This window comes from Mastomys coucha, unplaced genomic scaffold (genome assembly GCF_008632895.1).
Source record: "Mastomys coucha isolate ucsf_1 unplaced genomic scaffold, UCSF_Mcou_1 pScaffold1, whole genome shotgun sequence".
Taxonomy (NCBI): domain Eukaryota; kingdom Metazoa; phylum Chordata; class Mammalia; order Rodentia; family Muridae; genus Mastomys; species Mastomys coucha.
In genome coordinates, this window is record NW_022196891.1 from 47,078,997 (window position 1) to 47,091,301 (window position 12,305).

The 12,305-nt window shown below is 37.0% G+C and overlaps 1 protein-coding gene across 2 annotated transcripts in view; it reads right to left on the reverse strand.

Annotated features, from left to right (window-relative positions):
* Positions 1–12,305, reverse strand: part of Odr4 (odr-4 GPCR localization factor homolog) — a 28,271-nt gene that overhangs the window by 12,275 nt on the left and 3,691 nt on the right. The window contains exons 3-9 of one of the 2 annotated variants that reach the window (XM_031384488.1): positions 11,859–11,993; positions 10,150–10,245; positions 7,591–7,697; positions 6,304–6,340; positions 5,542–5,682; positions 4,781–4,876; positions 3,805–3,870 (exon numbers count right to left, since the gene is read on the reverse strand). In XM_031384488.1, coding sequence (XP_031240348.1) covers positions 3,805–3,870; positions 4,781–4,876; positions 5,542–5,682; positions 6,304–6,340; positions 7,591–7,697; positions 10,150–10,245; positions 11,859–11,993 — 678 coding nt within the window. The remainder of the gene's footprint in view (positions 1–3,804; positions 3,871–4,780; positions 4,877–5,541; positions 5,683–6,303; positions 6,341–7,590; positions 7,698–10,149; positions 10,246–11,858; positions 11,994–12,305) is intronic. The other variant, XM_031384496.1, reaches the window with a different exon arrangement.

The window sequence follows — 12,305 nt, forward strand, 5'->3', positions numbered from 1 at the left end:
ACAGCTGCTTCTCAGAAGTCCTCTCCCACCTCTGCTCTCAGTCCTCCCACAGCTGTTTCTCAGAAGTCATCTCCCGCCTCTGCTCTCAGTCCTCCCACAGCCTCCTCTGCACAGATCGGAGCCTTGAGGAGAATCTCATTTAGGGCAGAGTGCTCTCACGCCCTTAACACTGTACAGCTGCCGCTAATTATACATCCTCTGCTGTGGGTGTAGAAATGTGTTATTAGGAGTCATTAAATGACCATTGTTGTGCTGGTTATCAGAATAATAATGTGAGGTTCAGGCTCCTGACCTTACTAATGGTGTCGGGTATGGTTCTATCTCTTGAAGGAGACCTTAAATGCAATTAAAAAAAGAAGTGGCTGAACAAGTGGGCATATCCTGCAGGTAACTCATTACTGTAGCTCTTGGGACTTACGGCAGGGTGGGACAGGATTATTTTTCTCCTCTGGTAGCATGTATAATATAGCCTAGGTGCATATTATGGACTCAAAGAGGCTGTGATAGCATGTGTAAGACCCAAGCAAGCTCAAGCCAAACAAAATTCCAGCATGCAGACAGGAAGTGAGCATAAGGTACTACTCCTAGCCAAAAAACCCCCCCCCAAAAATGAAAAAACCAACTAAACAAACAAAAAAACTATTAATTTTTTATAGTAAAAAAAAAATAGTAATTGCTAGTGGCTGGAAGAGAAAAAAAAATCAGTTTTCTTCAATGGAATGACACTGAATATATCAAAACACTCCAGAAGAGGCCCTATGGTCAGTTGGCTAACACAAAGCAGACTTAATTTATATGTGTATGGGTATTTTACTTACATGTATGTCTGTGCCCCAGGTAAGGACCTAGTGCTCACAGAGGCCAAAAGAGGGTGCCTAGAATCCCTAGAACTGGTGTTAACACAGTCATGACCCTCCATGTTAGTGCTGGGAATCGAACCTTCCTTGATATGTTTAAGAGAAGTCAATGCTCTTAACTGATGAGCCATCTCTCCAGTCCCAGACTGGATCTTGTTTGCTTGATTATTTGTTTTTTATTTTATATTTTAGGGGGCTTTTTGTTCATTCCTTTTATTTTGCTTTATTTGAGATAGGGTTTCTCTGTGGAGCCCTGGCTGTCTTAGAACTTGCTTTATAGACAAGTTTGGCCTCACACTCACATAGACCTGCCTGCCTCTGCCTCCTGTGTGCTATAACTGAAGGTGTGCACCACATGTCCAGCTAAACTCACATAGACCTGCCTGCCTCTGCCTCCTGTGTGCTATACTGAAGGTGTACACCACATGTCCAGCTTTCTTATACTTTTAAAAGAGAGAGAAATCAGGAATTTGCCCAGGAATCAGATCTGGAAGGACCTGAGGGTAGGGAAAAAATAATGTTCAAAATATATTATACAAAATTCCCAAAGAATAAAAACAAACAAACAAACAAACAAACAACAATAACATAGCAGCAACAACAACAAAAACAAGTCATAAGAATGTAATTTTTGTCCCAAGCATACCTGGAATAAATAATTAACAATAAGGTCCATTCTTGGAAAATAAAAACAAATAATAAAACTTGTGAAAAGTGCTATGAGCCTATAAACCTATGTACTCAAGAAGACAGGAGGAGTGTAGGGGAATGCCAGGGCCAGAAAGTGGGAGAGGGCGGGGTGGCAGGCATGGGAAAGGGGGAGGCAACAGGGGTTTGTTTTTGTTGTTTTTGTTTGTTTCTTTGTTTTTTGGAGGGGAAACTGGGAATGGAGAAATTTACATGTAAATAAAGAAAATATCTAAAAAAAAAAAAAGAGTAGAATCCTTCACCAGTCAGAAAGACTTGGGTTAGAGGGACAGAACAAACTTACAACATCAATCAAAGCACTGTGTAAAGCAAGGTGTTTTCCTTTGGTGAAGAAATCACCTCCAAGAAAATGCCAAGGGCGGGGGGACATTATTTTAGTTGAAAATACATCACTGCAAAAAATACAAGAGCTCTTGTAAATTTAAATAATTTATATGATGTTGACTTGCTTTGACATGGGAGGAAATACGTTCTGATCTTAGAGGGGCCCTCCATGTTTATTCACAGTGGAGCTTGTCCCTAATTTGAATGAAAATAAAATAAAAACATATTTTGAACCAATAAAAAAAAAAAAAGAAGACAGGAGGAAAAATAAAGAAGTAGGAAGAACTTTTAATATGGTCCTTAAAAGGCAGGAGTATTCAAGGTATAATGTACGCAATTTACCACTACGCCCCCAAAAAGGTTATTTTAAGTTATTTTTAAATATTTTTTCACTTTATGTATACGAATGCTTTACCTATATATATGTGTGTAAACCACATGTTAGAGTCCCTAGCACTGGGCTCATTGATAGTTACCTTATGGGTTCTGGGAAATGAACCCTGGTTCTCTGCAAGAGCAACAAGTGATTTAAAAGCTGATCTATCTTTCTAGCCTTTAAAGGTATTTTTTAAAATTCATATTTAATCATTTTGAAGTTCATATTAAGAAAACAAAATCTGTTGGAGCTAGAGATCATTTAGTGTTAACAGATTTTGCTGTTCTTGGAGAAGACCCAAGTTCAGTTCCCAGCATGTACACAGCAACTCATAACCATTTGTACCTTCAATTCCAAGGAATTCAGTACCCTCTTATGGCATCTTCAAGTATTTGGCACACATGTGGTACACATACATACATGCAAACTTCACACATAAAGTAAAGATAAGATTTTTAAAATGTCACCAAATGAAACAGCAAGATGAAAATGTTGGTCCGATATTTGTGTAAGTTTCCCACAGTACATATAGAGTTCACTGATAAGCTAATAAAGTACAGAATAATGAGCTTTCCTCATACAGCTCACAAGTCTTTACTGTAGATGAAAACACTCTATTTTGGGAAAAAATATATTTTACATATGTAACATATAATTTAAGATGTATTTTATCATACTTTAAAAGTTGTAATACTCCAGGCAGTGGTGGCACATGCCTTTAATCCCAGCACTGAAGAGAGGGCTCAGTGGTTAAGAGCACTGGCTGCTCTTCCAGAGGTCCTGAGTTCCAATTCCCAGCAACCACATGGTGGCTCACAACCGTCTGTAATAGGATCAGATGCCCTCTTCTGGTGTGTCTGAGGACAGGTGTAGTATACTCATATACATAAAATAAATAAATAATTCCTTTTAAAAAAAAGAAGAAGAGGAAGAGGAAGAGAGAGAGGGAGGAGGAGGAGAAGGAGGAGGAGGAGGAGGAGGAGAAGAAGAAGAAGAAGAAGAAGAAGAAGAAGAAGAAGAAGAAGAAGAAGAAGAAGAAGCAGCAGCAGCAGCAGCAGCAGCAGCAGCAGCAGCAGCAGCATAATCATCATCATCATCTAATGGGGGAAAAGACTGAGCCATTGTTCCAGTACCTCTTTGGAGATTTTTATTAAATTAGTGTATAAGATAAAGATATACTTTAAATTAAGTATATGACAACTCTCAGTATATCAACACATATCATCTTTTAGGTTTCTAAGAATTCTAATTTTAGTTATCAAATCAACAGCTCAAAAATTTAAATATATACATACACACTCATGTGATTCTATATATGATTTTAAAATTGTTACCTACCTGCTTCAATAGCCTTGAGACAAAAAGGCTCAAAATAGTTTAAGCAGAGCAATGCGTCTTGGGAGTAGCTTTCTTATAATTGAATGTTTTATATAGCTTCACATCTCTCTATATTTTTTAATTCATATAATTATATTCCTATTATTTCATTATGTTTGATGAAGTAATTTATTTTAAATAAGTGGTTTTAAAAATATTTACCAACTGTGTTAGCACTCGGACATCAAAAGAATGAGCAGTTGCTTGCGTATTTCCTCTACTTTTCTTCTAAAAAATACAAGTGAAAGCCAGACTGTTAAGGTTGCATACAAAAAATAAAGAACAATTTAGGAACTATTCTCTATTTTCTAAATAGCAAGGAGAAAATATGTCTTAATAATTTTAATGTTGTTTTTTTCACAGACACATTACATTATATATTCTGTATCAATCAATTACTATCTTAAAATTATTCCTTACTTCACTTTTTCTAGACTTGAGATTAGTAAAGTATTTTCTGCAGGTCAAATTCACATTTCCACCTTTCTCTGTAAATAAAGATTTATTGGAACAGTCAAGATCACTCTTTATTATCTAAGGTGACTTAATGGGACAACAGCAGAGATGAGCAGCTGCACCACAGTAACCTGTCTTCTAACGCTAAAGCACTCACCATCTGTCTTTTTCCAGTCTGCAGATCCCTGCTGTACAGGAAAAACTACCTTCATTTAGGTCAAAGGTATTTGAGAGATCCTTGTAGAGCCTTCTACACAGAGCAGTAGATGGCAGAACACAAGCTATGTAGTTTTAAGTAAACTTTTAAAATTTGGAGATTAGATAGACTTTAGGTGCAGACGACATTTCTAATTCCAGGATTCAGTATCTCAAGTAAACCAGAAATAGCCTCTTCCTACCACTTTCTGAGAAAAACATTTGCCCTTTACTTTAGAAGATACTAGAGCTCAGGATGGTGGCACTCATCTGTGATCCTAGGACTCGGGAGGCAGAGGCAAGCAGATCTTTGTCAGTCTGAGGCCGGGGCTACAGAGAGACCTGCATGAGAATAAATTAATTAAAACAAAAGGATCCTAGAAATGAGTAAGCAAGACTGATTTTAATGAAAACAAGGACTAAAGATAAATCTATTTTTCCTTAAAAAAATTATTTCATAAATAAGAAAATGTTTTTCTTAACTCACCTGTCCTTCTAATAGGTCACAGTCGTTGCCTTTAACTTGTCCATTAATCAGATAAACACCATTTTCTATTTGCTTGGCCCAGTGTGTCAGTCCACTCTGAAAAACAACACACATCTTTCAGATGTAAAGTCATCTTAAACGAGCCTCCTAGCCTACACTGTTCTCCACGCACTACAGTGAAATCTTGAAACTGTCCAAGTGTCAATAACACAATGTCTAAATCCAGTATCATAAATTAAAACACAGTCTTAATCTTTTAGCATCTTATCTACATTTAATGAGTTTTCTGATTTTTTTTCCCAAAATGTGTACCACAAATTTCCAAGTCTTAACTACATGAGCATAGAAATAAAATCCAGTAGTGCCCCTGATCTTTTAAAATGTAGAAATATGAGCCTTGAGTATCATAAAGCAGTATTAAAGAAGAAAAATTAGATACAAACAAAAGAGCAATGAAGAAAAACAAAGGAATGAGAACAGAAAGATAAAACGAATCAGGGTCAACGGAAGGTCATCATTAGATCTATAGCTAACATAATTAACTTACATATACTAATTAATATTGATTAAGTTCCTACTATGCAAAATATACTAGTATTATGATATTATTTATGCTCAAAATTTTCCTAATCCAGCCAGAGTAACAAGTTCTTTATGCATATAACAACAACCATTTAAAACTGAGTACAAGTTTAGAGCATTCTAAATGTCAGAAGCACCCAGTCAGCCATCACTGAAGAAAACATATCTTACGTTGATACCTTTGTGTTTTTTTCCAGAGTGTGACTGACAGAAGTAGCCGACAGTGGGATGTGAATGTTAACGTGAATAGTACAGTCTAGAGACAGCCATGAGGCAGACACTCTACTCTGATACTTCCAATCTGCGGGTCTTGCTGAACTCTTTATCAGGAAAGAGATGGAAAAACAAAACATGATATGGCTTAGGTAAAAACACATGCATTAAGAAAATAATATAAGGTATAAAGATTGATAACTCAAACAAGCTAAAATCCTGAACTGTAGACCAAATTTCCTGATCAAAGAGAAACAGAAGTAAAAAAGTGATCATGCCTTAACTTTAGTACTTTGATACATGCTCGACAACCTTGGCAACCCTCATGGGGTATGTAGGAAAAGGATCAGAAAGCTGTGGAGAATTCTAGCCAGTGCTCTAGGTTCCAGCTTCCCTGGTGGCCTGGTTACAGTGGGTGCTCACTGAGCTGCCCTCAGCTGTCCGAGCTCAGTTATTTTCACACTGCGTTTAAGCACATGCTGGTCTGGTTTTTGTACCACACTGGGAGCTGGCTGACTATGCACTGCCGCTACACAAACTCCTCAGTCATCTTTACCACCAGCTTCTCAAATATAAAGCAGGAGATTAACAAAACAAACTAAAAAACTGCAAGTGGTCATGCCCACTGAAAAGAAGTGATGGCACTGGGAATTAGTAAAACTAAATATGAAGATGAATTTTCACTTTTAAAACAGAAAAAAAATCTTTCAAGAGTATTTTTTTCTTACCTTTGGATCATGGACATCATAAGTTCGACAAGATATTCTTTACTAATTAAGGTCAAAAATGACTCCAAAAGAATTCTTGACAATAAAATGTAATCCAAAAACTAAACATGGTACCTACATCAAAGTACCTACAAATTATACTACTTGACATACTTAAAAGGCGCATATAGATATATAACTATACATTTATGTAAATAAGTGTTTATGTATTGTGTATGTATATTAATTGCTGACTATAGTACTTACGGTGCTTAAAAAAGCAAACAAAATACAAGTTTCCTTCTGTTTATAAATATTGCTACTCATAATAAATGCAAAGAAAGCACCTTTGGGTCCTTGCTCCAACATGTTCTACATAGAATAAAGGAGTGCTACATGGATGGGGTCAAGCCTCAGAATATGCCTTCTTATTACTGATTTATTCGGTTGTGCTACTGTCCAAGCAAGTGTCAAGTATATTAAACACACATCTTCTGCAGTCAAAGTTTTCTTTTTGAACTCTGTCTTCTCCAAGTCCTAATGCAGAGGGTTCTTGGGTTCTGTCTCTTCTTTAGTGACTGTCTATCCTGGGGAGCTACAGAGGACAGAGTCTAAGGAAGCCACTTGACATACAAAGGCATAAGAATTTCTATACACCCAGCTCAATTCTGGGTGCTTCACACTGCACATTTTAGCTTTAAGAAATGAAGGTGAAATTAACACAGCAAAAACCTTATTTGCTTAAGCTTGTCTCTGAGAACCTACAGGGCAAAAATATACATGGATAGAGAGTTGACAAAGAATTCAGAATCCTAAATCCTTTCTCTATCATACTTTACCTAACTCAGCATATGATTAATAGCCATCATTAACATTAATATTATTATCGGCAGCCCTAATCATAACAAGGTGGGGCTTGATTTTTTTTGTTGTTGCAGTTCTTGTTTTTGATTTTTAGAAGTAGGGTTTCACTGTGTAGCCATGGCTGTCCTGGAACTCACTCCCAGCCTCAAACTCACAAAGATCCGCCTGCCTCTGCCTCCCAAGTACTAATTAAAGACATGGGCCACCAACGACTGGCAACAATGTGTTCTTTTCAAGACAAACTTAATAGTCTTTTTTTTCACAAGAATGATTAAAATAAATGTTTAAGGAAAAAACCGTGATTTGCATAGCACATGGTTTTGTGGGGAGGAGAGGAAACGCTGGATCATGGCAGGGTCCACTGTGGGTGGTGTGCCATCAACAACACTGGTACTGCCAGTTAGAACTACACACATTAACTATAAACATCTAAATAAAAGATACTTTTTTGTAGAAGAACAAATGTGAAGGGTCACTCGTTCTGAGACCTCATCCTCTGTGACATTCCATAGTCTTTTTCTACTCATAGATTTTTCCATAGAAAATATTAGCTGAAAGACAAAAAAAAAAAATACATAAATTCATTGCAAAATAAAAAATGTGGAAAAAAACAATGATGATTTCATGGACTATATGATATATTAACCATTTGTGACTTCACGACATGATTCATATAAAATTGAGTTTTAAGTAAAAAAAAGTAACGTCCTATAATTAATAGTTAACCAGATACAATAAATTGTGTGCAACTATTAATTTATGCGAAATATAGAATACAAACTTTATTTTTGTTATAAATGGAATAAATGATATTTTAACCACAAAAATGAAGATGTTGCCCACTTAGCATTTCTTATTTAAATTTCACAAACCATGAAAGTAGTAAAAATTAGAAGAAAAAAATCAGAATAGTTACCTAAATTGTGTCATAAATATTAACTATAAAACATGGCCTTGGAATGAGGCTAGAGAGTCAAGAATGCGGCTCTAAGCATTCTTACAACACTGTCATCTAATTTGTCAATTAACTCTTTTTTTTTCTTTTTTTAATTTTTTTATTAGCTATTTTCTTTATTTACATGTAAATTTCTCCTTTCCCAGTTTCCCCTCTAAAAAACAAAGAAATAAACAAAACAACCCAAACAAACCCCTGTTTCCTCCCCCCTCCCCATGCCTGCCACCACACCCTCTCCCACTTATTGGCCCTGGCATTCCCCTACACTGGGGCACAGAACCTTCACAGGGCCGAGGTCCTCTCCTCCTATTGATGATCGAACTTGCATTCCTCTACTATACACATGCTGCCAGAACAATCAGACCCCTCCATGTGCAGTCCTTGGTTGGTGGTTGAGACCCTGGGAGCTCTGAGGGTACTAGTTAGTTCATGTTGTTGTTTGTCCTAAGGGGCTGCAAACCCCTCAGCTCCATTGGTCCTTTCTCTAACTCCTTCACTGGGGACCCTGTACTCAGTTCAATAGATGGCTGTTGTCAACTAACTCTTATGGTCTATAGGCTGAAAACAACCGATCAGGAGATCCATGGCTTTCCTGATATCACAGAAAGTACTTCAGGAAACAAAGTATTCTATAATGACCAAAATTGTGGAAAGTAAACAATACATCTTATAAAGTAAGATTTCTTGCAGTATCTCTCAAGATACACTACTTCTTTTCTATTTCTATTTTTAATTGAGAGAGTTTCATTAAGCAGGCAAAGCTGTCTGTCTGAAGCGAGCAAAGAGAGAACATACACAGAAAATCCTCCTTGGGTCTGCACTCACTCACAATGGGCCGAGACTACACATCAATTAACAAGCAAGATAACCTCACAGAGCCATGTCCATGGACAATCCAATCTAGACACCACTCCAGTAAGACTTCTTCCCATGTGATTGATTTTAGGTTGAGAGAAAAAACTACGCAGCATATGCACAGACAATCAAAATGTATTCCAAACTGTCAAAAATGATGAGCATCAGAAAAAGACAAATTTACTTAAAGTGGAGGAGTACAAAAGACTGAAAACATGTCAGGGAGGAAATATATCCTTTTCTTCTGAGGCAAAAACTGCCAAAGACAAGGGTGAACTATCTGAAACAGAGGTCACAAACATGGAGGTATGCCCAGCTCCTGAGGTTCTTAGCTGCACACTTTTTAAATTGCACCCCCCCCCCCCAGCCAGTTTTGTGCTTCTGAATGGTATAAGGTCCCTCTTGCTCACAAGGAAAGCGTGTGTGGATCCTGAGTATGTAAAGAGGTGAAAGCTTCCAAAGACTGCTTTAGGTGTGAGTCTAAGAGAAAACAGTGGGACTTTTACTCCTGGATTATACTACCTGATTTCCTTATATAGTAGCGAAACAAAAAAGTATAAGAGATGCAGGATATGCACCCTGTCCAGGAGTAAAGGATAAGTGTGTGATTGTTGTTTATATATTAATCACAGAACTTAGAAAGATTTAAAAAGATGTGACTAGCACAACTTCATATTACTGCAATCAAGTGGAAGGTCTACAAAAAAAAAAGTTATTGCACAAGAAAAATAGCTAAACCATTCTGACTTGTTATATAATGGTATGATATCATCCTCTGAGAAACTGTTTTAAGGGCCAGTAAGATGGCTCAGCACACACTTGCCATGGAAGCCAGACACCTGAGTACATGGGATCCATGAAAAGATGAGAGAGTACTGAATCTGCAAAGTTGTCATCCTCTGACCTCCACAAGATCACCATGGTGGGTGCATGAGCTTCCCCCCACCATATGTACATGTATAATAAATAAACCTTAAAAATTATTTAAAAATAATAGATTTGACTGAAAAATAGTTAGATTTATTACATACAAGATCTGCAAGCAAATAGACAGAACAAGCTATTTAAGCATAATTTTAGTATAAAGAATTATGGAACATCAATATACATATGCTTAAGGTCAATACATACGCATATAATTAAGTAAAATATGTAACTGATGTCATTAAGAGTTTTTGCTACACTGTACTTACTCTGCGCAGGGCATTTTGAAAATCATCTGCTAGCTCTAAAGTTGTGATAATAAATATTCCAAGAACCACAAGTCCTCCAGGGAGCATTCTGGACACCTAAAGATCAAAAGACAGTATTAGCTGTCATAAAGATGGCAGTCTTTTCTACTTGATATAGTAAATGTTAAATCAGCAAATACCTATCCAGGACCAATTATACATATAGGACCAATCCAGGCAGAGATAGCTGAAAAATCCTTCCCTGAGCACCCTAACTCTATAGCTTAAGATCACTTTATAAATAAAACAATTTGATAACTTGTTTAGGTATATCAATCCTTTCTCCTAACATTTGTAAAGTTAGCTTCTGAAATTGTTTTCAATGTTCTTCCAACTCTAGCTCTTTTTCTGAAATTATTAAGTTTAAGGCAGTTTATTCACACATTTTTAACCTAGTATTGTACAAGACACACTGTAAACCATGGAAATGCCATGCTAGGCTCCTGGATTACAGCCGTAAATACAGGAGATATAACTCCTGCCCTCACAAAGCTCAGGATCTAGTTTAGGCTCATACTGTCATTGGTTGGGATGACTGCCTTCTCTCTGTCTCCAGACTCAACTCTCCACTAATACCGTGCCAATATCAGTGATAACTTATAAATTACTGGCAAATTTGACCACTTTAACCTTTTTTAAAAATAAGTAGACATAAACGTTTATCACTGGATTTCTTAATATAATACTTTTATTAATACTCTGAGAACTGTATGCAGGATCTTTGATCATATTCATTCCCCACTTTTCCCAGGTCCAGCCCCAACACTCTATGTTCTTCCTACTTCATGCCATTTGTGGTGGTTTGAATAGGTATGGCCCCCATAGACTCATGTGTTTGAATGCTTGGCCCATGTATGAAGTGAGAAGTGTAGTCTTGTTGAAGGAAGTGTGTCACTGTGGGGGTAGGCTTTGAGGTCTCTTGCTCAGAGCTCTGCTCAGTGTGACACACAGACTCCTGAGGATCCAGATCTAGAGCTCAGCTCCTTCTCCAGCACCATACCTACCATGCTCCCCACCATGACAATAATAGACTGAACCTCTGAAACTGTAAGCCAGCCCCAATTAAAGGTTTTCCTTTATAAGAGTCGCCTTGGTCACAGTGTTTCTTCACAGTAATGAAACCCTAAGACAACCTCTGTTTTGTTGTTTTTTTTTTTTTAAATAACCCGGTGAGTCCAATTTGTACTGCCCATATTCTCACAGGTGTGGGGTCATACAACAGAACCTGACAGATTTCCTGGTGGCCAAATACATATATATTTTTTTAAGGCCTAAAAGCCATGACTCTGCCTGTGCCTGCCACTGGGCTTTTGTCTACCAAGTGCATTTCTTAGGACTGCATTCCAGAGCCCCCCATAAACAAGCCTTGTACTTAATTACATTTTCCTCCATGCTCTGTGTTTCAACTACCAAACTGCCCAACTGCTCGCTCTTTTCCCAGTGTTGTGTCTGTGTCACTTACTCACATTGTATTGCTCTTGATGGATTGAATGTGTTCTCTGACTTCTTCAATTAACAAAGTCCTAAGAACCATTCAAATTCAGAGCCTTCTGTAAAACTGTTTTAAATACTACCACTGGCACACATTTAAGGAAAAATACTCTAAAATTCTTGTGACCCAGGAAACATCTTTTTTGTTTGTTTGTTTGTTTATAATGGGATCTTATTACCTGGCTGGCATGTTCTGTGACCCATTCTTCATCCAAATTATCCAACTTAGCTCTTGGATATTTGAGGTTGTCATTTTGTTCCTCTTTGGGTGGTGTTCTAGTGGCAAGAATCACATAATCCTTTTGTGAAGAACACTTTAAAAACAAATTGTAAAAGCTCATTACAGTTATATCTGATGAAAAAATTACATATGTCATGCAAAAACTAAATAGTACTTACAGCAATTTAAATTGTTAATACTCTTTATGAAAGCTATACTCTTGGGTACTGATTTTAGAGGACAGCCTTGCAACATGTCCTTCATATGTATGCTATTTATCTTTAATGTGTGGAGTAGCAACCATTTACTTTTACTTTGATATCCTCAATATGAGTTACAGGGTGGTCTTTAGAAATGACTCTAGAATGGTGGGTGTAACTCAGTTGGTACAATGATCATCTAGCAT